At 45.8% G+C, this 26,742-nt stretch overlaps 1 protein-coding gene across 4 annotated transcripts in view; it reads right to left on the reverse strand.

The window, feature by feature from the left end:
• Positions 1 to 10,374: 10,374 nt before the first annotated feature.
• Kiaa1549l (KIAA1549 like) overlaps positions 10,375 to 26,742 on the reverse strand; it is a 279,869-nt gene continuing 263,501 nt past the window's right edge. For all 4 annotated transcript variants that reach the window (XM_076929361.1, XM_034495033.2, XM_076929363.1 and 1 more), the window contains exons 18-21: positions 24,045 to 24,142; positions 22,234 to 22,382; positions 20,280 to 20,431; positions 10,375 to 16,474 (exon numbers count right to left, since the gene is read on the reverse strand). In XM_076929361.1, coding sequence (XP_076785476.1) covers positions 16,193 to 16,474; positions 20,280 to 20,431; positions 22,234 to 22,382; positions 24,045 to 24,142 — 681 coding nt within the window. In that variant the 3' untranslated portion in view covers positions 10,375 to 16,192. The remainder of the gene's footprint in view (positions 16,475 to 20,279; positions 20,432 to 22,233; positions 22,383 to 24,044; positions 24,143 to 26,742) is intronic.

The raw sequence follows: 26,742 nt of genomic DNA on the forward strand, positions 1-26,742 counted from the left end.
CACAACTCAGCCGCTAGAGAGCTATAAGAGTAACCTGGGGTCCAAGTGCATTGATTGTGAGTACTTGGTTCTTTAGAGTGGATGAAGTTTTCAGCATGAGGTTATGTATGCCCCATTTATCAGTTCTCAAATTATGAATCACACAAGCCCCTCTTCATTCCAGGGCACTGAGCAAGGAAAGAGGCAGAGAAACCATGATAGCTGTGCCAATGTAACCCCTGTTCTCTCTCTCTCTCTCTCTCTCTCTCTCTCTCTCTCTCTCTCTCTCTCTCTCTTTCTCTCTCTCCTCTGCCATTTCCTTCAGGAAGTGTCTCCGTGTGTGTGTGTGTGTGTGTGTGTGTGTGTGTGTGTGTGTGTGGCTTTCATTCTTGAATTCAGCTGGCTCTGGCGGATGGCTGTGAGCGACTCACTGGTCTTATGGTCTGACTTGTGGTCCAGCCTATTGAAATATTGACTTGTATAAAAACCAGAAGAAAAGTTGGTTTATCAGAGGTGCCGTAGGTGGCTAAAGATAACTATGTATGGCCCAGTACAAAATCATAAGTGCACTTGAAACACCATGAGACTTTTTTTTTTTTTTTGCATATTTTCATTTTTGGGTAACTTGATTGCGTGTTTCTTGGTTACGAATGTGAAAGACAACATTGTGTTTCTATTTCAAAAGGTTATCTGGGCCAAGTGGTTCTTTATTATATCACAAGTGTACAAGGTTTGAGGTCTTTATTGAGACTTAGGGATGAGCCTTAGACATCCTTTCTTGGAGGGGTGGTTTGCAACACTGACTAAGACTGCCGCCTCTGTGCTCAACTGGGTTACAACCCCAGCACACACCAGCTGTGTGACACATGGCAAACAGCTCTATGTTACCAGTCTCCTTATCTGAAGGGGCAGTGGACATCACAGGTCGTTACAAGGAAAGTTAATGTCTAGGAAGAGCTCAGACTATCCTCTAGCTCAAAGCAAGAGCTTTCCCATGTCTCCACTCCAGACTCACCCAGGGCAGTGAGTATTATCTCAGAGTTTGAACCCAGTGCAGACTTCCCATAACTCTGAAAGAAGCACACATAAAGTAAGCCCTGCATCCTTCCCCGACATGTTCATTCATGTGTTGTTTTTTTTTTTTTTCTGTTCTTTTCTCATGTGGAAAACATGTACAATAACAGGCTGTCACTGATGAACTGAGGTAGTGGTGCAAATTGCTTGGTTCTGCTGCCTGAGATCTTCTTGTTATCTCAGTTTCCTGGGCAATTTCCACCCCCCCCCCCGCCCGCCCCTCAATTTGTATCAAGGTTTTTGCATTTTAACTCTTCACATGTTTCTCACAGTGGGATCGAGCCACTAGATGGCAGCATAGATTCACAAGTGTGACCTTGCTCAACACCCCCCCCCCCCAGGCATACCACACACATACACACACCACACCAAGTCCTATCACAGGCACAGGCACCTGCCTGTTCATTATTATCTAGAAGAAGATCCAGAAGAAACCTTTGGAGGACACAGAGACACAGAGGCAGCAGTTGAATTATGAAGTGTAAAAGTGAACAGAGATGTAGCACCTGGCCCCTCTCAGAGGAGGCTGCCTGCTGAGTGATGTGTTCTACTTGCCCCTGGAAAATATGCTCCTTTTAGATTTGGTGTCAAGGTGAATGCCCAGTTAGAAAAGAATGACAGTAACTAGACCAGAGTCACTAACTGGTATTACCTGTATGGTTCTGCCTAGGCTGCTGCTACAGAATATCACAGAGTCAGACCTGGTGGTGCACACCTAGAATCCAGCAGAGGGAGAAGCAGAAGCAGGAGGATCACATTTTCCAGGTCAGTCTGGGCTGTGGAGTTAGTTCAAAGCCCAGCCTAGACAATTAATAAGAGCCTATTGCAAAAAGGAAAAAGAAGCCAGGTGTGTTAGCACACACCAGTAATCCTAGCACACTGGAAAGGCAAAGGCACAGGGTTGCTATCATTTGAAGGTCAGTATGGTACACACAGAGAGCTCCAGGTCAGCCAGTGCTATATAGTGAGACTCTGTCCCTCCAAACCCCAAACAAGTGAAAAGAGTCATCTCATTCACATTTACCATCCCTGCCACCATAAGATGTGTTCAAACCCTCAGTTATACACACACCAAGAAGCATACATCTGTGATGGACCCAAGCCACCCCAAAGCCTTGCATCTTAAACCCTCAGTTAATAAGCTGTTTCAAGCTATCACATTCTCCTCGTTCTCTTCAGCCCACATCTACCAACAAAGATGGAGAATATTTTCATGAATAAATAACACACCACCAGATCTGGATTCCAAAGCAAGGATGGGCAGGGATTCTCTCAATTCCAGGACTCTACTGTAAACCACATGGAGTATTATGGTTTGGATATGAAGCATCCTTTCGCACTGTTCATTCGCTGCCACCTTGGGTCCTCAATACCAGTAACGCTTAAAAGTAAGTTTGGGGGAAGTGACAGAGTCATGAGGTCTCTGTCTTTGTCAGTGAGTTAACCACCAATAGACTTGAATTCTGAACAGACTATTTAGGAAGGGGTAGATCTGTGTAAGGTGAGGACTGGTGGAGGTGGTGGATTAGGGTGTGTGCCTTTGAGGGATATTTTGCTCTGACTTTTTCTGTCTATCCCATTCTTTTTGTCTACCACAAATCAAGCTTTTCAACCTTTCTGAGGTTTATGGTGACAGAATCAGCTGACCGTGGGCTGAAGCCCCTGGAACACAGAGCCAAAAAGAAATTTTTCCTCTTGTAAGTGATGATGTCAGAGATTTATCATAGAAGCAAAACAAAACCTTACACATTGCCCCTGAGCAGGTAATGTAGGAAGGCCCAGGCTTGTTCTCAAGAACATCTTATTTCCCACTGGCTCACCATGTGACACTGGGACTGGGATGCATGCTGTTTGAACAAAGCAGACTGTGTCAGATGCTATGCCAGACCTGTTGATACACCAAAGCCAGCTTCTCCTGAGGTTGCTGGCATGCCCCAGGGAGCTGAGTGCATAGAAGGACGACTCCTAGAGGTGACGGGAGGCATCACCACAAACAGAATATAGTCCTGGGGAGATCCACCTTTTCCCTCTCTCCCCATTCTGGTGAGTGGTAGAAGGTTTTCCTTCCACAGCACCATCACCTCTCCCCAGGGTCTAAGCTTCCTCTCTGCTCAGCTGGCTTATGAGTTGTTGGGCCCCATTTCAGCCCTGGTTTGGGCCTAGTGGACAAACCGAGTTTGGGACCTGTCTTAGTCACTTCTGTACTGGAGTGACTCAACAGGACCTGTTTGGCCCAGTCTCTGCTCAGCTGTTGCTGATGTAGAGCTTTGCCATTGGCCCTGTCAGTCACCCCATACCCTCGGTCACCCTTCTCCGTCCCCTATGTCATCTCACCCCACCAAAACTCCTCCTCCCTATGCTCTGAGTTTAAATAAGCAAGAGGCTGATACATTAAAGTTGAGTTCCTGCTTCGACAAGACTCCTGGCTGGGTGTGTTTCTTTGGACCACTGACACTCACCATCCAGCTCAGCTCCGGAGAGACCTGGTGGGACGGGGACCTCTCTCTCCTCTAGTCTGGACCTGCTGGCTTTAAGGAGCCAACAATGAGTCATCTGCATTCTTGGACAAAAGGGACAAAAGGGATTTCTACAGAGGATGGGTCAATGAAGCTGAGTACAAGAGTCTTTGTAAGGGACCCATGGGTGACATACCAGAGAGAGAGAGAGAGAGAGAGAGAGAGAGAGAGAGAGAGAGACTGACTATTGGAAGTATTCTTGCAAGAACTTTGTGAATAGCAGTGACCACATGCTCGTAGAATGCCAGGCAGTTAGCTGTAAGCTTTGCATTCTGTCTCCCCTTCTATAGTATCCTCCTCTGTAGAAAGCTTCTCCATGAAGAGAAGACTTAGAGACAGGACGCAAGTTGCCCAAAGTCACACAGCTACAATGTGGTAAAGGCAGAGTTCAAACCTACATCTGGAAGGTCCCAGATCCTGACATGGGTGCTATGGTTCAGGCCTGGAATGTTCTCCACAGTCAGTGTTAACAGCAGAGAAGGCTTTAAAAGGTGGGTTAATGGCTTTAGGTCATTAAGGACATTTCAGAAAAGGGGTCCTGTCTTTCCTATTTATTTCACTTCTGGCCATGAATTGAACAGCTTGGTTCCACCATGGGGCCCTGTCACGTTGCTCCGCCTCTCCACATTCCAAGGCAATAGGATCATTGATTAATAACATAGAACCTCTGAAGCCAGAATTCAAAGGAAACTTCTCCTCTTTTTAAAATCTACTATATCAGGTATTTTGATACAGTAACTGAAAACTGAATCACACAGTAGGGATCCATTTCAAATATGATCATGTTGGCCGCGAAATAGATTCAGAGCTAGAATAAAATATTTTGTAGACCCCAGACTGAAAAGATTTTTTTTTTTTGTGGCTTTTCACCTCATGTGTAATTTTAAATCAAAATAATACTAAGCTCTAAAAATAAGTAGAAAGAATATTAGTAATGCTGTAACTTTCCCTCGACACCCCAGAGTACTGACATTGATTTCAGTCCAAATATTGAATTATATTAAAAGCCTCTCCATCCTTCCAAATCTCTTCACTCCACCTCATGTCCTCTCATTTGATTTATTTATTAATTATTTGTTTATATGTATGTGTTTTTGTGTGTCTCTCTGTGTGTGCCACATATGTACAGGTACCTATCAAGGCCAGAAGAGGGCGTTAGATCCCCTGGAGCCAGAGTTAGAGGCAGTCATGAGCCACCTTCTATGGGTGCTGGGCCCTTTCACTCGAGGGCAGCAAGCACTCTTAACTGAAGTACTATCTGTCCTGTCCAGCGCCCTCTCATCTGACGTACCAGACTTTCTGAAAGCTTTCCCTCTCCACTTAACCTCTGACCAGGTGAGCCATTTCACATACACAAGAGTCCTATTCTTGTGGTGTCTTTGGACTAGAAAGTTGAGTAACAATCTACCCAGTTCCCTTCCAACTCAGAGCCTGAGAATTCTCTCTCTTCTTTTTCTTTTTAAGGTTTATTTTTAATTTTGTGAGTGTTTGCCTGGGAACCATAAGCATGCCTGGCATTGACAGAGGTCAGAAGAAGAGGGTGTTGGATTGCTGGGACTGGAGTTACAGACAGTTGTAAGCTGTAATGTGGATGCTGGGAACCAAAGCCAGGGTCCCTGGAAAAGCTGCCAGGGTTTTAGCCACTGAGCCGTCTTCCTTTCCTTTCCTTTCCTTTCCTTTCCTTTCCTTTCCTTTCCTTTCCTTTCCTTTCCTTCCCTTCCCTTCCCTTCCCTTCCCTTCCCTTCCCTTCCCTTCCCTTCCCTTCCCTTCCTTTCCTTTCTTCTTTCTTTCTTTCTTTCTTTCTTTCTTTCTTTCTTTCTTTCTTTCTTCCTTTCTTTTCTCCTTTCTTTTTTTGCCTTCCTTCCTTCCTTCCTTCCTTCCTTCCTTTTTTTTTTTTTTTTTTTTTTTTATTCAAGACAGGGATTCATTGTGTAGCCCTGGCTGTCCTGGCCGTCATTTTGTAGGCCAGGCTGGCCTGGAACTCACAGACATCTGCCTACTTCTGCCTCCTAAGTGCTGGGATTAAAGGCACGTGCCACCACTGCCTGGTTGAATTTTGCCATTTTTAAAACAGCAAGCAACGTCAGTTCATCCAATAGCCATGCCCAATACTCTGAGAATTTTGTAAATGCCTGTTAAAATATTTTCCTGTGAAGATTGGAGAAATATGAGAGAAGAAAAGGTGTAAGCACAAATCTCTGCTGACACTTCGGAAGGAAAATTACCATTGAGAGGATGTGCTTTATTTCATATGTAAATTTGCCAAGAAGAAAACAAACACAATTTCCAGAAAGCTAAACAGACTAATGCAATAAAGAATGGTATCACCACAAAGATCTAGCGGCTCACCTGCTTAGATGTGCTGCACGGAGCATATTTCAGAGGCTCATTAAAAACCCAAACCCATGTGATACAGTTACTCTTCTGTTGCTGTGAAGAGACATCATGACCAAGGCTGCTTGTATAAGGAAGCATTCAACTGGGGGCTTGCTTACAGTTTCAGAGGGTTAGTCCATGGCCATCGTGGAAGGGAGAATGGTGGCAGGCAAGCAGGCAGGCACGCAGTCAGGCAGTCAGGCCGTCAGGCAGTCAGGCAGGCATGATGCTGCAGCAGTAGCTAAGAGCTTACATCTGGTTTGCAATTTGTAGGCAGAAGAGGGAGACACTGGACCTGGTGTGGGCTTTTGAAACCTCAAAGCTCACTCCAGCGACACACCTTCTCCAACAAGGCCACACCTCCTAATCCTTTCTAAACAGTTCCACTAGCTGGAGACCAAATGTTCAAATGTACGAACCAATGGGGGTCATTCTTATTCCAATCACCACACCATAAAACAATAGTTAATAAACTCTGATTGACATATCATTAATGTGGCTAATTTAAAGTAGTAGCTGTTATGTTGTGGCTTCATTCATGAATTCTATGGTTCCTGAAGTCCTGTTGTAGATTGTAAGACAGTCTTCAGGATGCTTATTCCTTTCCTCATTTTACCAGGTGGTGACCACTCTGAAATTGGGTTTTCTATATTCTTGGCAGTTAGGAATTTGTTGTCTCTCCATGGAGAAGGGGTGTCCTCCTGCTGTTTTCCCCTCGTTGGTTAAAGATAATTTAGAGGGAGAGTTGTGTAGCACCATCAGATGACACTAGAGTGATAAAAGTCCTGTTCCAAATCTAAGTGTCTACAGAAAGAAAGAAATTTTGGTTTTCATTTGACTTTCTTTCTTGGAGTAGAAAAGTGGCAAGCCCTTTTTATGATGGGCTTTGTGTCTCCAGGGTCAATCTTTCTGGATCATGAACTATCTGAGAGGCAGATGCTGGGCCACCTCCCCCCCATGGAACCCCTGTCACCTAGGCATCAGTGTCTGACATGGCACTCAGAAAATGTTTGCTCAACTGAGGGAGAACTAGAGGTCTGGCCACATAGAAAGTATCTCCTGGAGAGGTTTTTTTTTTTTTTTTTTTTTTTTCCATTTTTTTAATTGGATATTTTAGATATCTTCAGATGCCATCCCCTTTCCCCATTTTCCCCACCCCATTAGAAAACTCCTATCCCATGCCCCCTTTTCCTTTTTGCATTTATACACTTTTTAAAAAATGTTAATCAATCAGAGGTGTAACCCACTACCCAACCTAGATATATCAACTATCTTTGACTGGTGGAGACACGTGAACATCTGCCTCCCTGTCTCCCCCCCCCCCCTTTCTCTCTCTCATCACCTAGCTTCTCCTCTCCTTCTTCTCCTCCTCTCCTTACTCTTTCTCTTCCTTTCAGTACTCCTTCCTGGAGAGTTTTAATTTAAGTAAAATTATCTATCTATCTATCTATCTATCTATCTATCTATCTATCTATCTATCTATCTATCTATTTATCTAGAGCATGTGCATAGCCAAACATGAATGGCCCTCATGGAAAGTCAGCCCTGAAGCCCTCCTCTTAGGCTAACATCTGCTCAGTTGTTGCCCTTGGTTTCTGCTGTTAGCCACTGGTTTTGCTTTACCAAAACCCATTCTAAAAGAGTCAACAGGAAGATCAGTTTGAAACTTACCAGTGTGAGAGACAAAACCTTAAAGAGACAGAAACTTTCGTTTCCAAGCCCCTTAGATGTCAACATACAAGGAGACATGGTCACGCTGGTAGAGTTCAGACTTAAGTCTTGAGGCTAAGTAAGCCCTTCCACTGGAAGCCACAAACTTGACCTACATAATAGACAGCCCCCAAGAGCTTAAAACCAGCCTCTCCCTTCCTCTCCCTGAATCCCTGCAGGTTGGGACAGAGTCTAAGAAAAATAGCTCAGCATCCAGATGCTGGAAGACCCTGGGTTTCAGATCTAGCTGTTTCCAAATGTCCTGTTAGCAAAGCATCTGGGTATTACCATCACAGGCAAGCATCATGCAGCCTCAAGGGAAACAGCTTCCACAGGCCCTATGTGTCCTCTGAAGGCCTCAGTCCCAGGGCTGAAGGATTAGGTTATAGATGGGGTATAAGCAAGCTCTTCCTATATGTTCAAAGACCCTTCAGAGTCCATAGGCTTGGAGGACAGGGTGGCAATGAAACTGTCACAATAACCAAACTTTATTTCAGTTTCAGTGAGTCACATGGTTTCTGTCTAAGTTTGGCTCTGTGCCTGTGTATGTGTTAACGTATGCTGACAGAACAAATTGTTCAGCAGTGCAAACCAGTTTCAACCATAACCTGTCCTCCACATCGTCATGGAGGGATGTAGAGCCTTGCTGCCTACTCTCTTGGTCTCTTTGGGCTGCTGTAACCCCAAACTATAATAGATGGCAGGAATTTATTTCTTGCAGCTGATCTGAAAAGTTCAAGATCAAGGCACCCGCAGGTTTGGCATCAGCCTAAGGCATGCTTCCTGACAGATGGTAAAAGCGCAGAGGGAATTGCCTCAGGTTTCTTCATCTAGGAGGGCCTCTGGAGATAATCATCTCCAATGGTTCAACCTCCATATCCCCCTACATAGAAGACCAGGTGCTAAGATGAGCATGGGGCATGAGAATGTAAACACCTTTAGTATCTAGCATCTATGAACATCTGTGAATAGTTTGCAGATAGTTGCTCCCCGCTGCCATTTCACTCTCAGCCCCAGGCTACTTCCTAGGTGCATGGGGGCCCACGAGTTCATAAGCTAGAGGTATAGTGTTTGCTCAGAGGAGTCTACAGTGTCTGTTACAGTTGGAATGTGAGCTGCGCTCCGTAAGACCATGTATTTGAACACCTGGTCCCCGGCTGGCAGCAAAATCTCCAGGATAGGGAGACTGGTTGGAGGAGGTATGTCATCGTCGTTGGTGAGCATTGAGATTTTATAGGCTGGTTCTACTTCTTCTAAATCTGCTGACATAATGTGATAGGCTAGCCTCATGCTCCTGTTGCCATCCCTACCCCACCGTGACACACCATGACAGACTGTCTCTGGAGCTGTGAGCCAGAATAAACCCTTTATCCCTGTTTTTGTTGTGGGTATTTTTTTTTTTTTTATCACAGCCATAGAAATGAAACCAGTACACTTCATTTTGGAATAAGTTTGCTGTCCTTGCTCTACCAGGAGAATTTGAACATACATGTGCCTTCTCCAGCTTGGAGACTGTCTCCTAATCCTCGGGAAGAAGTAGGCACTCTCATTTGATCCTCATTTGATCTTTTCCTTTGTCTGCAGAGTCAAGAGCCAACAGCATCCAGGGAGAAGGAAAACAGGACTGTGGAGGTAGGAAAACCCTGTCTCTACGGTAGCTTCTATCCATAGGCGCACCTCATTAAAAAGTGTATTGTAAGGTCTCGACATTTATTCCTCAGCAGTGCCACGAAACAGTGCCCTTGGGTTCAGTTATGAGAGCACATCCTAGTCTTTTTTACAGAGTAGCAGGAGGAGTCAAACCTTGCTCCTTGAGTCTCTGGGTATTTTGTAAGGACCTGCAAGGACTTCAGCAAATTGTGGGTGAGGCAGTGAAAAGCAGCTGGGAAATGCTGCCCAGGTTTGAATGACAAAGGTTTGTGACTCGCCATTAGGCAGGAGGACACCCCAGAAACATTCAGGGTTGGTTTGCTTGTCTGTTGTGTTACTAGATAGAACCAAGCTTCTTTACCTCTGCTCTCTCTGTTCTCCGTGTTTCAAGATTTCTCCCTACTTATTTTCTGCTTTCTTAGATCTTTGCTTGGAATTAGCCCATCGTGGCTCATCTGGGTCTTGACCATTCAGTTTGGACACATGCTGCTAACCAACTGTATCTTGGTATTTTCTAATGGGAGGCTATGGTTGACCTTGTACATGGACTGAGTCTCATTCTTGGAGCTGGTCCACCTATGTGTCTGTAGGCCCTGGATTGAGTCTCCTAGTCAACCAAAAGGCAGAGGGCAGAACAGGCAGAAGCCCCTCTATCTCTGTGTAGGGCTCACACAAGGCAGGCCTTATGACTGCTCTGTGTAGCACAGAGTGGCTAACATGATTATTGAAAGCCTGTCTCCCAAGATCATTGCTGTTGGGACTTACAAGGAGCCCTTGACCTTAATGGGACTTCTTTATGCTCTGGAAAGCACATCCTAACAGATACTGGCTTCTGTCTGGAGCCCCAAGTGCTTCTGAGGATATGGGGACCACAAAAAAGGGAGTATTTATTTCTTGCCCATGATCCTATGCCCAAGCAGGTGTGGCTTCTGAGATGGCATGGGGACTTCAAGGTCTGTTACTGCTCTGTAGTGAACTCCAGTAGGCACTATCGTGTGGCTGGGTTGTAAAGAGATTCCATTACACCATCTGGAGGAGATGGAATGAGAAGCAGGCAGGTTTTGGGGTATGAAAGCCTTTGTCATTTTATTTTACAATAAAAAATTCTAACAGCATATGAACACTCTGTTCCCGGCAGAGGCAAAGGACATACAAAGTTAATTAGAAAGCAAAGCATCGAAGTAACAACAGCTACATTCAAAGCTCCCGTTCAATACTTTGCCCAGTGCATCTAAAGTGGTTTGAGAGAATCACAGTCTGGGTATTTCCCACCTAGAGTCAAAGCACATGTGGAAACACTCACATACCCTCTAAACCACAGGCGACAGACAGCGATAACAGCAACTCCATGTGGGCTGATTTTAGTGGGCAATTACAAACTGCAGAACTCCTTTATTCTTCCTTGATAATACGATGTGTCATTGAACACATGACAACACAAATTAATTCAGTGGGTAGCAGGAGCTGGATCCAACTGAATTGTAAAACAAATGGTTGTAATAGCCAACCCGTCCAGTTTACTTTCCAAACCATGTTCAGACACATTGTACACTTGTTCCTCACGGAGGCAGGAAATACAGATTAGTATTTCCAGTTGACCCGAGAGGAGTCACGGACCAGCCAGAGTCACTCAAGCCTTAGAATATTTACACCCTTTCAGAATCTCCCCTGATTTTGCTTGGTACATTTTCTTTTCTCTCCTTAATTTATGTGAGGGTGGAGGTGAGTTTAGACCCAAAGAAGAGATGAAGGAAGGCAAGGTGAGGCCACGGTTAATTTATGTAAAGTACATCGGATGGCCTCCTTCCATAATCTACAAGAGTCCGAGCAAGCCAGCGGACGGAACAATTAGTTTCTGGATTTATCATAGGATGTTCTATACTTAAAACAGGATGGCTCTAAATCAAGTATGGGCTTGACCTCTGAGGACAAATCCTACCTTCTTAAAATTTCCCTCTTCTTGAAACCTACAGAATCAAATCAACTCAGTATCTTCTAAGAGAATTTGTTTCAGATACAATTATATTTCTTAAATACCCCTTTTCAGAAACACCTACATTTCAGTATTTATGGCCACCTAGGTTCCATAACAGTTCGTGTAAGCAATCAGGCGCCCTTTCCGTTCTCAGAACACGTAACTTCTAGCCGGAAGCTCAAAGCCACTGCCATGTCATTTTCACTTGAAACCAACTTTGTCTCAGAGAGACTCTGTGGAGAGGCTCGTCAGTTTTCTCATCCATGCAAATGTGTGGCCGGGAGCCACATTAATAGCACCCGAGCTAAGATCATGCAATTCAATTTACAAGTATTTATTGTCTGCTGAGCTGAGCAAGACATTGGGTTAGCTGGGCCTTGGTCAAAGATCTCTTCTGAAGCCCAGCAGCGGTGACTAGTGTGGGGAGGGCTGGGGAGGGTCTGGGGGCAGTCTGGCCAGTCTACCAGACAATCAGGTGTGTGCACTCTCACCTCATGTTCAAGTGGGAGATGCCTTTTATTCAGGCGGAGGAGGACTGCCCTCCAAGTGCTGGCTGATGGGTGGTATCTTAGGGATACGGTCAGTTCCAGTCTGTGGCAGGTTCCTTTAAGGAGTCCTGATGATCATGTTCTTTCCTCAGTGCACCAACCCTCAACAAGAGCCCCTGCCAAATAGGTCAATCCAGGAACCATGCTTGTATGACAGAACCCCACCTCTTTGCTTACAGCTGACTGGATGGGCACCTGCCCTGAGTGTGGCTTATCCACCACAGGCAGATAAGAACGTGACCAGTCAGATTCTCAAGCATTTGTGTAAGGAGGTTCAAAGATGCTAGTCAAGAGTAGTCTGCACTAGGAAGGAAAGGTGTGGGGTGAGTCCTGAGGTCTGCATTCGGTTCCATGTGCATCAGCGAGGAAGCTGGATGGCCCAGGCAAGCGAGAGGGGGAAGCAGATGTGCTGAGAGAGAGACAGATGGGAGCTGCTGAGGAGAGAGAGAGAGAGAGAGAGAGAGAGAGAGAGAGAGAGAGAGAGAGAGAGAGAGAGAGAGAGAAGGTGGGCTGGCTGATGCCTTCCTTGCCCTTTGTCAAATCTGCATCTGGCATCTCTCATTTGCCCCAGTCTCTTCCAGTCAGTCTCTGAGCTGGAGAAAGGCTGGTGGACAGGTTTCTGGTCCTTGAGACTAGAACCCCTTTGAGGGTGGACTAGGTGGCAGAATGTTAACTTCCAATACTTGGACCCTGGTGGTCACAAGCTAAATTATCCTTAACATCTTAGGGGTCTTGGATTGACCATGTAAGGGTTTGGATTCCCTGTGAGGGAAGTCCGTACTCTAAGATTGGGTTTAAGTTCAAACCTTTTTCTTGAACTTGAAAACTTCCATTACATTCATAATTCACTGAACTTTTGAGTTCTTGTGTGCTATGTGGGGAAAATGGGGCTCATTTATATGAAATCAATATTTTTTGATCCATTTCAAGCATTGCTTGGCAGGGAAATATTGCTTTTACTTAGATGTAAAACTGCCACGCCACTCCATTCTACCTACCCCCCACAGAAGGCTTTCTTCTTTATCACAGATCTTACCATTTTCTTTCTTGAATTAAGATTATTCAGAAATTGCATGTCCCCCCCTTTTTTGTTTCTTTGTCTGTCTGTCTGTCTGTCTGTCTGTCTGTCTGTCTGTTTGTTGCTTTTTTTCTATGGGTTCTTAAAATAATGAGTACACAGCATTATTTTTCTTGGGATAGTGAGCTGCTTTGAACTTTTCCAGAGGTGACATTCCCCCCCCCCCCCCAATTCCATAGCTCACAGTTACTGTCTTGTTCCTGCACAACCTCAGATCTCAGGTATCAGGCCACACAGCAGGCCTTTATGTTCCCACCCTACTGGGTCACCTGATACAGAGACAGTGTCAGAGCATCCCTGCTTGCCTTTCTGATCCACGGTGCTGAATGAATAAGTTTCTCCCACCAGCTTCAATGACAACTAAGGACATAATTTCTTCAGCAGAACTCTCTGGAAACAGCCAAATTGTTGATTTGTTGATTCTCCTTCTCCTCCTCCTCCTTCTCCTCCTCCTCCTCCTCCTCCCCCTCCTTCTCCTCCTTCTTTTTTTGGCAAGAGTATTATGGAATATCTCACACGAACCCTGCCTTTTTTTTTTTTTTTTTTAAATTTCTGGGCACAGTTAAAGAAATGTGTCCCCAAGTGTACAGGCAGCATGGTGAAATGGAGAGCAGGCTGGGGCATGAATCAGCAGGCTTGGGCTCAACCCTCCACTTGTCTGGAGTTTGGCTTCTTTGTGGCAAACCACTGCGATCCTCTATGGCTTCTGTGACTAGAAGGTCATGATGATCTGAGCTCACTGCTGCCTCCTCTGGGCTCCTGTGGAACCTCATCTCATTTTTTTTATATCACGTGATTTTAACCATCTGAACTTCTCAAAGTCTCCTATCCCACCCAGGACCTATCACCTCTATAAGATTAGGAGACTCCTTAAGAAAGGAAAGACATCTTAGTCCCAGGAGGCTTTAATCATGGTGGAAAAACATGAACATATTAATTTTTTCATTAATTTAAGGTTTTCTTTGCATAGACTTCTTGAACCCATGGTGTCTAGTTTTAAAGGATATCTGATTTATAATGCTGTATTTTACTTGTCCTGATGAACTAAACATTTCATGGAGTTCTGCCAAGGCTCCAGTGAGTGGCAGCTCCATTTTACTAGCACTCTGGAGCCACACCACTGTTAACTCTAGATTCATGATCTTCCCGGAAGTCACTGGAGCCCAAAGCTTAGTCTGTCTTTTTGAAGCATTCATATTCTATGGTCTAGCAACTTCACATTGCAAGTATTTACCAAGTCCACAAAGACCCATGTTGGTAGGCCACACTGATGGAAAGCTGACCTTAGTGACAAAGTGGAGCGATGTAGCTGGCCTTATTAGACTTACACCATTCGCATGAAAAGGCTGAGTTTCTTTGGCTCTTTGTTCATTCAAGTGCCTCGAATGCCTGAGGGAATGGGTTTAGGCATCGAGTCAATCTGTCAGTAAATCTTGCACCGGCCACAGTGTTCTGCAAGCTGATTTCAGATTTGGACTATAACTGGCCACTGGTAGAAATATACCATATGTACACATGGAAATTACAAAAATACATTTTATTTATAGCTGATTTCTTATTAAGTAACAAAAGACTAACACTATGAAAGATCAACCAGCATACTAAAAGGGGGCTAACCTAACATCATCCCCACAAGAGACTTGTCTGGGGATTCCACGACATTATCATCTCTGAACATTCCAGAAAGGACAGTTTGCCATAGAGAAATAAACAGCTTCTTGGGAAAGTTCTGTGCTTTGACAGTTTGAATCTCCCATTCTAATCAGTTCCAATCCTACTCTCCTCTTTCTTCCTTCAGTAAAGACCAAAGAAACTCATGAAGACAGTGCATAGATGGGTTCAGAGGGACACGGTACAGCGGAAGCGAGATGGGTCATGGGTAAAGGCGGGGTAGGACCATGTTCCCCAATACACACCAAATTGGCCCACAGACCATACATGGCTCCCAAAGCTAGGGTGGAAACTTAGAGTTTCCTTTACTTCTGGAACCCCAAATCAGTTTTATTTGCACAGAAGGGTCATCTGTGGCTGGCACCCCAGAGCTACAAGGCAGTATTTCCACCCAGGATTCTGTAGGCTGATGCTTCAAACCATGGGGAGTGAAAAGGGACATCACTCCCCCAAGGTAGCAGCATCTCTGCCATCTCAGCAAATGTCCTCCTGTGTCCATCCACTGTGGAGAACTGGCGAACTCCACAGACTCTTTAAAAGATGCTTTAATTTCAGATAAGATTTTCTACATTCAGAAGTTTCTAGGAACGGAGGCTGCAGCTTGGGGTGACTGCGGATCCACCTTTCCTATTTCTAATGGAATCAGTAATGGTCTGCTTTGTACCACTCAGCAGTCCGTGCTGAACATCACTGTGTAGGAGATAGCTCTTGTTAAAGTTGATGTATCTATTATTCCCTCCGGATGGCCAGGTTCTCAGGCCATCTTCAATACGGACAAAACAAAACCTCCACAAACAACTGCTTCTCTTTTGTAGGCTCCCGAGCCTCTTAGCACCGGTTCTCTTTCATTTGGATACCGATTTGCAGGAGGCTCTATTTCCAAAATGACAACACCTTTTAAACAGCCTGTCAACACAAGTCCATCATTCTGGCCCATCAGCTCTTTCTTGGCCTTTAATTAACAGGTGGGGGGAAAGGAGTCAGGACTATTTATAGGCACAGCCATTGGAACTGATTTCCATCCAATTCATTTGACTTTGAACATGAGCCTTTAAAAGCAAAGAGAATCAAGTTTCTTGGCTGGAGAGTCAGTATCTCCCTTACAGACTAGAGGTGATTTTTTTTAAAGCGACCATGGTCATGGCTCAATGCGAGAGTACAGTCTGGTGGTTAATCACACTCCTGTGTTGCCTTTAACACAGAAAGAGAACATGCAGAGGTCACTGAAGACAGAGAGGCATTCTCTCCCTTTCTGGTGATTTATGAAAATGGGACGTTGGACAGGAACGCAGGCTAGCTAGTGCCTCTCACTGCTAGGGCTCATTAGGGACAGTCCACCCACAGTCCAAACATTCAGCCCAACAGAATATCAAGCACAGGGTCCCCAGTAGGGACTTGTTGACCCACAAATTGGCTGCAGAAGTCAGAATCCAATTGCTCACAAGTTTCCTGTTTTCCAGCAGCCCCACTGTTGATTTTCTTAGAATCCGAGGGTGAGAAAGACCTTGTCTATTGTTATTTATCATCTGGAGCCTCCACACATTAGGGAAGAGGAGCCCAAAGCCTGTTGGCTGCCTCACGGTCTTCAAGTGCAGATCCCCTCAGAGTTGAGGCTTTAGACCTGGAACTCAAACATGTCTGTCTGCTTCTTGGCCAACTTGGCTACTTCCTCTCGGATAGCCTTCACGAGGGCTGCAGTGGAGATGTTAGTCAACGGAGTGTCTGGAGGTTCGTTTTCTGTCAGGCTCTGCTGTGAGGCAGCTGCAGAGGGGACAGGGGCCTGCTCTAGGCTAGGGTGAAGGTTGGTTGGCTGGCTATACTGGCGAGGGAGTCTGGAGGGGGAGCTCTGTTGATAACGTGACCGGGGGTAGGCCTCGATGTACCCGGGAAGAGGGACCTGCACAAGAGGTTGGAAGAGAAGAGAAGGCACTCGGGTTAGGAGGAAGCTCAAGGCATAAGATACGCTCAATACCAGAAGCAGGAGGTGAAACCAGTCAAGGAAACAGGTTTAGAGGAGAATTGTAATCACGGGCTATCGTGCAGCTATAACCATCCAAACCTGAGGATGCTGTCTGGATAAATTAAATTGATGTCTTTCAACCTAGCTGAAAACGTTAATAACATACCGGAGCTCACAGTTGAATGACTCCGGCTTTCTTTTTAATTTAAGCACACTGAGTAAACAGAAGCGCTACAAGTTTTAATAATAACAATGGCTAATACCCATCGAGCCCTAATGGTTTTCACACAGTATCTCACTTAACCCTGCAAGCAGCAGTTTACTGGTAGGTGTCATTATCCTTATTTCATAGGTGAGAACAATGAAGCAAAAGACAGGACCATCTAAGGAAACAGCCACTGAGCTACCAAGACAGACATGCTCTGCACAGGTGTACCTGGCCCCACGCACAGAGAATTAGATCGTGCACTACAGCGTTTTCGATATGGGTACACTATCACATTCTTGAAAAAAAAAAAAAAAAAAAAACAAACAACTCCTTTCATTGGAAGTGGAGACACATCACTCTTTACTTAACTGTATAGAAGTCTCTAAAAGTAAAGCAAACAAAAGATTTTGAGTCCAGGAGTGCGTTTCCCACAGAAACAGTATCATATGTGGAATGCTATTTGGTCCACAAAGACCTTTATATCCCGGGATGCTGGCTGGAACACTGGAGAAATGAGTACAGAGGACACAGTGGGGTATACAGTGGACGATCCTGTGGGGGCAGGCACAAAACATGTGTGGGGGAGGGGGAAATTTCCAGGCTCAAGAGGTTGGACAGGGAGGACAGACAGGTGGGAGAACAAGAGCAAAGGGGTACAGAAGGGTGGATGGGTGGGAATTGTGTCCCCAAAGTGTCCTATCTAAAAACAACTGAATGCTAGTCCACAGAGCTTCTTTATTGCATCTACCCATTGTCTTAGACACACTTGTGGTAAGTAAAGGCTGAGTCTCTGCAGTAGGACTGGTGCTCACTCAGGTATCATGTGTATCATGTTCACAGATCCACTCACTGTGCATCATGCTGGTCTTGGTGGTCCCCCCAGCTCTATCTCCTGACTTCTGGGATTACAGACATGCACCACCACACCCAGCCTTCTCCATTAACAAACATGTTCATCTGGGGCCATAGGGGAGGATGGAGCAGGAGCTGTCTTAACCTCTTCAGGCTACTATAACAAAACATCACTGGCTAGGGAGCATATAAAGAACAGAGAGTTATTTCTTATACTCATGAAGGCTGGGGACTCCAGTGTCTGGTGGGAGGCTCCCTGCTGGTTCTTAACTCCTGCCTTTTCCTGTCACCCACACGACCGTGGCAGCAGCTGGGCAGCTGTGTGGAGGCTTCTGAAGAACATTAATCCTATTCGCAAGTGTCTCATCCTCACAAACTAACCACCGCCCCAAGACCTCCCTACTGAAGCCATCATCTTAACACTGTGGAATCTGGAAGAAGAATCAGGTAGAGGGACACAGACATTCAGACATTTTGGACAGGGGAGTACATGGCAGGGTGCTGGCCTTCTTGAGAGGGTAGGTTTCTGAGAACCCTTCATGGGCATCAGCAGAAGAGAAGCCAACTTCATCAAGGTCTGGGTGGATCTAGCAGAAATGGGCTCTGACGTTGCCTCAGTGGTCCAGGTGAGGCCAGGAGGACCCACTCAAGGGAAATAATTGGATTGACACCTTAAGTTTGAGTTTGGGGTTTATATTTCTCCACAGGACTTTGTAAATTAAAAGAGGAGGAGTGGGGCAAAAAGCTGCCATCGTCTCTACACACAAGGACTGGAAGGCTTCCCCTGTGCTATGGAGAAAGCCCAGATTCAGACTGTCCCACTTATCCAGCCACAAGAGCTAAGAATATATGAGTGACAGGAACTGACCAAGAACCAAGGCCAGAATACAGGAAGCCTTTAAGGTCACAGCTCAAGTTTGCGTTCTTTCTGGGACTTTTCCCAGCCTGACACCAGCCAGTGTTTCCATGCAGCTTCTCTGGTGTGGCGGACATTCCTCCTGGGGCCATCACCACCTGTCTCAGACCATCAGTTTTGTGAAAGCAGGCTCCTTCCACCCCCACTTTCTGCCTATCTCATGCTCAGAATTGTGTTTGGTATAATTCTCCCAGAGCCTGGAGTTCTGGGCACAGTTAGCAAATCACTGAAGGATGGCCAGTAGGTGCCAAATGTGTGAGGAGGAAGCTGCTACATTTCACTGCATGAACCAGAGAAGAGAGACTCAATACACAACATCCTCTGTGACATCAAGCCTTCATGCTAGTGGCTAGAATCAGCAAGGAACAGCCAACTGGGGTGGTCTCAGGAATGGAGATGAGGAAATAGGCTTTTTGTAGGCTAGCACCATTATGCTTTGCTGGCCAGAATCCAGGGCAGCAAATATTACTCCTTGACAGACATCACCAAACCATCACAGCACAAGCTCCTGATAAGCCTATGTTGTGATTCTGAATGTAAATTATATTTCACAGGCTCATGTATTTGAACTTGATCTTCAGCTAGTGGTGATGTTTGGGAAGATTCTGAAATCTTTTATAGGTGGGAGAGGGAATAGAGAGCATTCATTTCAGAAATACTCTATGTGCCATGTGGCATGTATTTTTATATTTTAGAAACCAAAGATGTAAGCTTTGGTCAATAGTGAGGTTTATACACATAGGTTCACCACTGGTGTTGTTGTTGAAACTCTGTGTAACTACCTGCTGCAGGGCATGGTGACCCCAGGGCTTTGGACAAAGATATTGCCAGAGTCCAGTGTCAAGGTGTTTCCCAATGCTAGTAATTTATTCCTAAGGCAGAGACCAATACTGAAAGTGACCAAAGCATGCAGGGAATGTCAGGTTCAGCTGGGGGAGTAGCCTTCCTAATTTATACCAGGTAAGCTTATGTAGGGACCAGACAACCCACTGAGGACATCATAGGTGGCTCTGCTATTTATTTATTTATTTATTTATTTATTTATTTATTGCATGACCATGTCTGGTAACTTCAAAGGCAGTTATCACATTCCTATGTGGATTGAAAGGAGATCTCAAATGACCAGGACAAATAAAGCCTTGGGTAGAAGTCAAACAGGAAGTCTTGGGATCTATCAGACAGTGGTTTCAGGGTTCCTGAGGTTTCGTTTACTGACACTTGACCTAAACTTTTATAGAATGTGACAACTGAAAGAAACAAGCTAATAAACACTTCAAAGTGTTTGAGAAATATGAATTACAACTCTGGTCTTTGCTCTTTTCTAGATGTGTGGCCTTAGACATTAAATCCTGAGACTAAGCCTCAGTTTCCTTATCTGCAAAATGGAAGTAGTCATGGAAACCACAAAACTCACTTGATCAGATTGCGAAGATTAAATAAGGCAGTTTAATGAAACATCTGACATGGGGTCTGGCACACAAAAAAATACTAAACAGATGGTAGTTACTACTATAAAACTCCGTTAAAGTCACCCTGCTAGGAAGAGGTTGAATGTGTGCTAGAAATCAAGTTTCAGATCTCTCCATCAGAGGTCACATGCTTACCACACCACCTCCTTGGAAATTACTCACTTCATCCACCAGCATGGTGAGAGGGGTCCTGAGAGAGCCAGACACTGGTCTTAGTCTTTCATCTCATTTTCTCCTAGAGCGGGGGAAGTGTGCCTAACAAGGGGAGTTTTATGAGAGCACCAGCAAGGGTCTCACCGAATCGGCCCACTGGCTCGGGAGCTCGCTCTCTCCTGCATAGGACATCCAGGCCTGGCTCCTGTAGGATGAAGGTGGTGTTGGGATGAAGTAGCCGGTGAAGCCGGGTCTGTTGGCAGCTGGGATGGCAAACACTGCTGGCACCGTGTTACCTGCACAGAGGAAGTGGGTGGATGATCAGGAGAAGCTGGACTCTGGATCCAGACCCAGACCCAACCAGAGTCAAATAAACCCCATTTCACAGACTATCTGGCTGCCTGGTGGTGTCTAAGTCTCAGTGAATCAGGCCTGACATGAGATGCATGTTCTGGGCTATAATTTGGAAGCAGCTCCATATAAGGCAGAGGAGACTCAGGCCATAGGGACTCCATGTACTGTAAAGCAGAGTCCTGGCCACTGGGGCTGAGATTCTAGATAATACCTCAGCAAGGAGGGTGGCTGAGATGGAGGCTACCTGGCTTTCCTTACTGGAGCTCTTCCAAGGTTAAGGGGAGCAGGTGGTGCCCTAATCAGGGTATTTGGTATAGAGGCCAAGTAGGACTAAGGTCCAGGCTGTGTTCTCTTTGTAGGGGGTAGGGACTACACCCACTTTTTCCCCACTTCACAAGATGCTTTGTAGGCTAGCAGTGCCTCCCTTTTATCACCCTCTGATCCCCTAAGAGGAAGTAGAACGTCTGGCTGGCATCCTTCTCTCTGTGCCTGCATGGACTCTGGCTCAGGAAGCCGGAAACCTAGGTCGGACTCTGACACTGGTCCAGGCTAGGGGATGCAAGGGAACAGGTCATTGTGGAGGAAGTAGGGGGCCTCATTCAGCCTCCATCACCTGCCTAGTCAATATGGCAGGCACCATATGATGTGGCTGGGACCAGCTTTCTAGGCTTTGAAAGTCTGACTCCTTTACAGAGCACCCGTCCCCTCCCTCCTCTTATCCCACATGGCCTTGACTTTGTCCAGAGGAAAGCACACTTCGGGTGCAGGTGCTCTCTTCCTGGGAGGACATATGGTTTTAAAGATTCAACAAAAGCAATAAAAAAGAATGGGTTTCACCAGAGGAATTCCTGGAAGCCACAGTTTAATAACTGTTGGCAACTGGTGCTGGCAGGTTTAACTATGAGGGTATGACATGCAGACGATAAAAATTCAACCAGGTCACGTACAAACTAGGGCATGTGCAAACCTTCAGTTCCATTTTGGCATCGTCTGTCAGTGACAAAACAAAAACACCAAAAACCGCCCCCCAAACCCTGGAAATGACCCTTCTGCCCATCAAGAAGATGGACTGTGGCAGAGCATGTCTCAGGACCCCAGCATGGGGGTGGAAATGAGTGGCTAACCTGTGCTTACACAGCTTTCTGGAGAAGCCCTGTGAACTTGTTGAGTCCAAACCCCCCCCCCCCAAAAAAAAAAAACCAAAAAACAAAAAAAAGAAAAAGAGGTGTAGAAAAAATGTGTAGCATATGATTTTTGAAAATTTAAAATGCATATATATATCATCAGCATGTACCTTTGTATAGGTACATAGCATAGATCTAAAACTTAGAGCCGGAGGACAATGGTCACCTTGGGGAAGGATGGCTATAAGTAGCATGCTGTGAAGGTAAAATAAACATAAACCTGAAATACGAAGACGTAGTGACACTACTTTAACTTTAGCATAACTAGGCATTTTGCCTAGTTTCAGCCTGCCTGCCTTCTCTCTCTCTCTCTCTCTCTCTCTCTCTCTCTCTCTCTCTCTCTCTTTCTCTCCTTCCCTCCCTCCCTCCCTCCCTCCCTCCCTCCCTGCTTCCTCCCCCTCTCTTTCTTTTCTTAAGAAGTAAAAACCATTATCTCCTTTGGTTGATGCCAGTGAAGTCAGAGTACCCCAACTTGCAATGCCTCTGGTTCCTGACAGTGACGGTTTGTGTGGACTGGGAGGATTCAGCACAGGGAAAGGAGTTTTTCTTTTCTGGCTCACCTGAGTAATTTAAAGCCGATTGATCCAACTGCGTCACAGACACAGGACCTCTGGACACCTGGGCAAATGAGGCACTGTCATGCAACTGGGTGGGCTCAGGTCCTGTGGACTCTGCCATCCGGGTCTTGCTGCCAATGTCTGAGGTGGACCTGGGCAGGGTGGAGGGGCTCTGTGAGCACCGAACGGTCACATTGCACTTAGAAGTAGCCTGATGCCTTCCAGCCCCATCCCCATGAGGTCCTGGGACTGATTTGCCCCAATTAGAAAAAGGACTGTTGGTGCTATCAGCATGGCTGGAGGTGCCCCAACCTGCAGCAGTAGGGCTGGATGCTTTTTTTTTTTTTTTTTTTTTCTTCTCCTCCTGTTTGAGGTTAGTTCTCTAAGGATGGTTCTGGGTAGTAGAATATTTAATTTCCATGTAAAAGCAGAAAGGCAATTAGTTCTGGGTATTAGCTGGGGATGGCAGACCTAGGAGGTGATGACATCAGCAAGAGCCAATGAGATTGACAGCTTTCCCTCTAAGGTGTGTTCCTGGTCTGATGCTCTGGGAAGGGAAGTGCCATTCGTGTGGTGAGGATGGCTGATTGATGGTGCAGGAGGTAGGGGTGGGGACTGGCATAATAAATAAATAGATAGATAGATGATGGCTATCAGCAAACCTGCCACAAAGGACCTCTAAGTCGGAACTAACAGGAATAGCTCAGCCCTCTCTATCCTCACCCCAGCCCTGTGCTTCCTTAGGGAGGCTAGGGGTATCTGACAACACTGTTGGGTGGGATAGCCAGTGTGGGTGTCTTCATTTCTCATCCCTCCTTCCCTGTCTGTTTGCTCCTACAGTTCTGCTTCAGAAGACCCTCCTCAGGAAGGCTCCTGGATCCTGCCCCACATACACTCCGCTGAGAGCCCTACAGAGTGTACTGATAAGGGGCTAAATCAGGGCCCCAAGAGGCAAGGCAATCTGCATGGAATCACACGGCAGACTTTTGGCAGATCAGCTTCTTACCACCCAGATAGCCATTGGCCTCAAGGGGCGATGATGAGCCAGCTCAGCAATGAACCATCAGAGCTGAAAACAGCAACTTTTTCTAAGGAAGCTCACTTATTAAAACAAAACAAAACAAAACTTCACAAAGTACACGCCTGTGGCCCACAGATGCGCTGACTAGTATGCTGGGTAGGTTGTAGGTCAGGGCCAGGACAGTGACCTATGCATTCCCCAGGACAGGGTCATCCTCTCCCTGGGTATCAGAATAAGTCCTTCCTTCCCCAGAGCTCCTGGCTTTTCTATTTCGCGTCCCACCTTATTAAAGATGTCTGCTGGCTACATCAGTAAAAGACAAAGAGTTCACAAATGCCCCATACTGAGATGCATGAGTTCAACCTTTCTCTCTGTAAAGTCAAGACTGGGAGTAGGTGCCCAGACCTACTCCCTGGTCCCTGAGACACTGCCTTATAAGTAACAAAGGGAATTGTGGGTACAAAAATTCGGCAAGAAGCAGCCACACCTATCATTTTCATATCTTCAAGGTCAGGGTGTAGGCAATCAAGGTATAGGGCAATCAACCTCCAGTGTTTTTGACTGTGGGCTCTCAGGAACTGTCTATTTAGAGACATGCAAATTGCTCAGTGTGCGGTTGTCCCCACTTCCTTCATGATTCCTCTATGTTCCACCCCATGGGACCACCTTGAAGAGGGGCAGGAGCCAATAAACTCACTTGAGCTTACTGGTGCACTGTCCACAGGAGTCAACAGCCCTGGGGGTCAAATATTTTACAAATATCCCAAACAGAGTCAAGAAAAAAAGATGTTACCGCCTGAGGGAAGCCACTGCCACTGGGCCTGTTCGGGGAGGAACGGGTGGTGGGGGAGAGCCCATGACCATTTCAGGAAGCTGGGAGAACCTGTAAGCCTGTGAAGAGGCAAGCAAATTAGACAGTTGTTAAAACCCAATTCACTCAGCACATAGCTTCTTCTTTAAGGAGGAAGTACACTTCCAAGGGCCAGACTCCTCCTTCCTCACAGGAGTTCCTCTAGATCTGACTTCAGGCAGTCCCCGGCCTCATCTCATGCAGTCTCATCTCTTGTAGGCTGACTTGCACGGACCCCTGCAGTCTCAGAGCCCCTCAGCGGTCTTAGAACACACCCTCCTTAGAACCCAAAACACAGTATTGGCACAGGCTGCTTCTCCGTACTGCCGGAGTTTCTCCTGATTCTGCCTGTAGTCCTTCACACCATTCATCCTGTCCCATAATCCCCTAGAAGCCTCTTTCATCTGTCTAAGAAAATGACTACTCTCTGGCTAAATTATATGGCTGCTTGCTTATTTATTGTCTGCCACCAGCTAGACTGTAATCTGAGGTTTTAAGGGCAAGGTTCTGTTGTCAGTAATATCAAGCCTGTAATAGTGCCCGATACATACGAGAAGATCAATAAATGACAGAGTGGAAGAGGATTGGATGACTCGTTGGAGGTGGCTTCCTTTCTCATGGGACACAGGCTTAATGTGGGAAAGGAGTGGATTTGGGGGCAGGAGGATCTGATGAATGGGCTTAAACTCCTAGGTAAGACCGGTGACTTCTGTGGACTTCAATGTCCCTTTTTGAAGTGGAGACATTGATGCTGTGTGTAGAGGGCTTCTGAGAAGATTGGCAAGGGCCTCTGTGTGCACAGACTTTGCAACGTACCAAAGCACCTCTCACAGATAAGGGATGGGCACTATCACCAAAGCAAAGACTTTAATCAACCTGTGAGAGGCTAAAAGAAAGACAGGCAGGATCAGAGAGGGTCAGGCCAAGGCTACAGTAGTGGGAGAAAGTCTAGAGGTGCTCCTGGGGTAGACAAAGCTCAAATTGTCTTTTTAGGGCAGTGTGCTTTCCAGCCAGACTCTCACAGAACATGACGCCAGACCTTCAAACCCCAAAGCTTCAGAATAAAATGCTGTAGCAAGGGGACTCCATGAGCAGGATTCTTTGATCTGAGAGAGGTCCCCTGCCCTCCTCTAGCACTACAAGCAAACAACAACCTACCTGTCAGGGCTAACCCACATAATAGCAGTGAGGCCTGAGAGAAAACACACGTTTTAAATGCACTGTGAAAACTGAGAGCTGTAAGGGAAATCTCTGAGGACAACCCTGGCATCCTCCCTCCCCTGCATCTCAGCAGACTGAAACAAAACTGTGAGCTGACACCAGATGTGGAGATAGTGAGCAGGAAGCAAAAGCAAAAGATGTGGCTGCCAAAAAGACAGGCTGGGTAGCAGAAGCCCGTTATGAGATCAGGCCTCTGCACGGGGCAAATGGAGGCAGCTGTGCCTGAGGTATCCAAGTGCCTGGCAAGTCTTGGGCTCTCTTTGGGCACAGAACTTGTGACGTTCCAAGGCCTAGATGGAAACACCTGGAAGTTCTCTTTGGAGTGGCGCTTCCTCAAAGTAGGCTCACAGGATTAGCACAATTAAAAATTAAATAGGAGCTTGTACTACAAACAGGAGCTTATGAAATATACCAGAAGGGTAGAATAAAAGTCAGTACCGAAGAAGCAGACACAGACAGACCTTTAAACACTTTCAAGTTTCAGCTGTCCAGACACAAAACAAAAAGTAACATTGTAACACATGTTTTTAAAGCACTTATTGACCTGGGCTGATGGTTCAGTGGTTAGGAGCACACACTGTCCACAGGCTCCAAGTTCAACTCCCAGCACCCACATCAGGCAGCTCACAACTGCCTGTGACTTCAGCTCTAACACCCTTTTCTGGCCCTATGGGAATTGCATTCACATTTATAACAAATTCAGATTCTTACATAACCCATATCACATAATTTGAAATAAAGATACATTTTTTAAAAAAAGTATTAACTGACAAGATTGGGTTGTCAGTAGGAATGATAGAACATGCTCAAAAACAACAGCTTTCAGATGTAAAACACGGTTCCTGAGATAGAGCACTCAGCTGTCAGGGAATTAAAGTGTGCATTAAGAATTAGTACACAGAGAATTAAGAAACTTGAAAATAGAACTGCGGAACTTAGTAAAATAAATTGCAGAAAGAAAGAAAGGAAGAAAGAAAGAAAGAAAGAAAGAAAGAAAGAAAGAAAGAAAGAAAGGAAATAGAAAATATAAGAAGAAAAGACGCAGAGATAGGGGATGAGCGGGCCTGACATCAAGTCTAGGGGCGGAAGGGCAGAAGTGGGAGGATGGTGTTGAGTGACCTCCTTCATTGCTCTCACTTCTCTTTTTAGGCAGAGTCTCCCACTGAAGCCAGCAAGTGCTCTATCCACTGGGCCATCTTCACATATCTGTGAAACCATTTTGACAGACCTTAAGATGCACACAAAAGCAGCTTATCTGATTTGACCCTTCCCTCATTTCATGACAGCTCCAGGTGGAGCTCCTGGAACTCCCAGATTTATGGACGGATTGAAAACCAATGTCCTGGATGTCTTCCCAGCTGTACCTTCCACTATTCTCAACAGCTCTACAGTGAAGTGCTCCTTCCCCAAACAGAGGGTT

The sequence above is a fragment of the Arvicanthis niloticus genome, chromosome 2 (genome assembly GCF_011762505.2).
Source record: "Arvicanthis niloticus isolate mArvNil1 chromosome 2, mArvNil1.pat.X, whole genome shotgun sequence".
NCBI classification, from domain to species: domain Eukaryota; kingdom Metazoa; phylum Chordata; class Mammalia; order Rodentia; family Muridae; genus Arvicanthis; species Arvicanthis niloticus.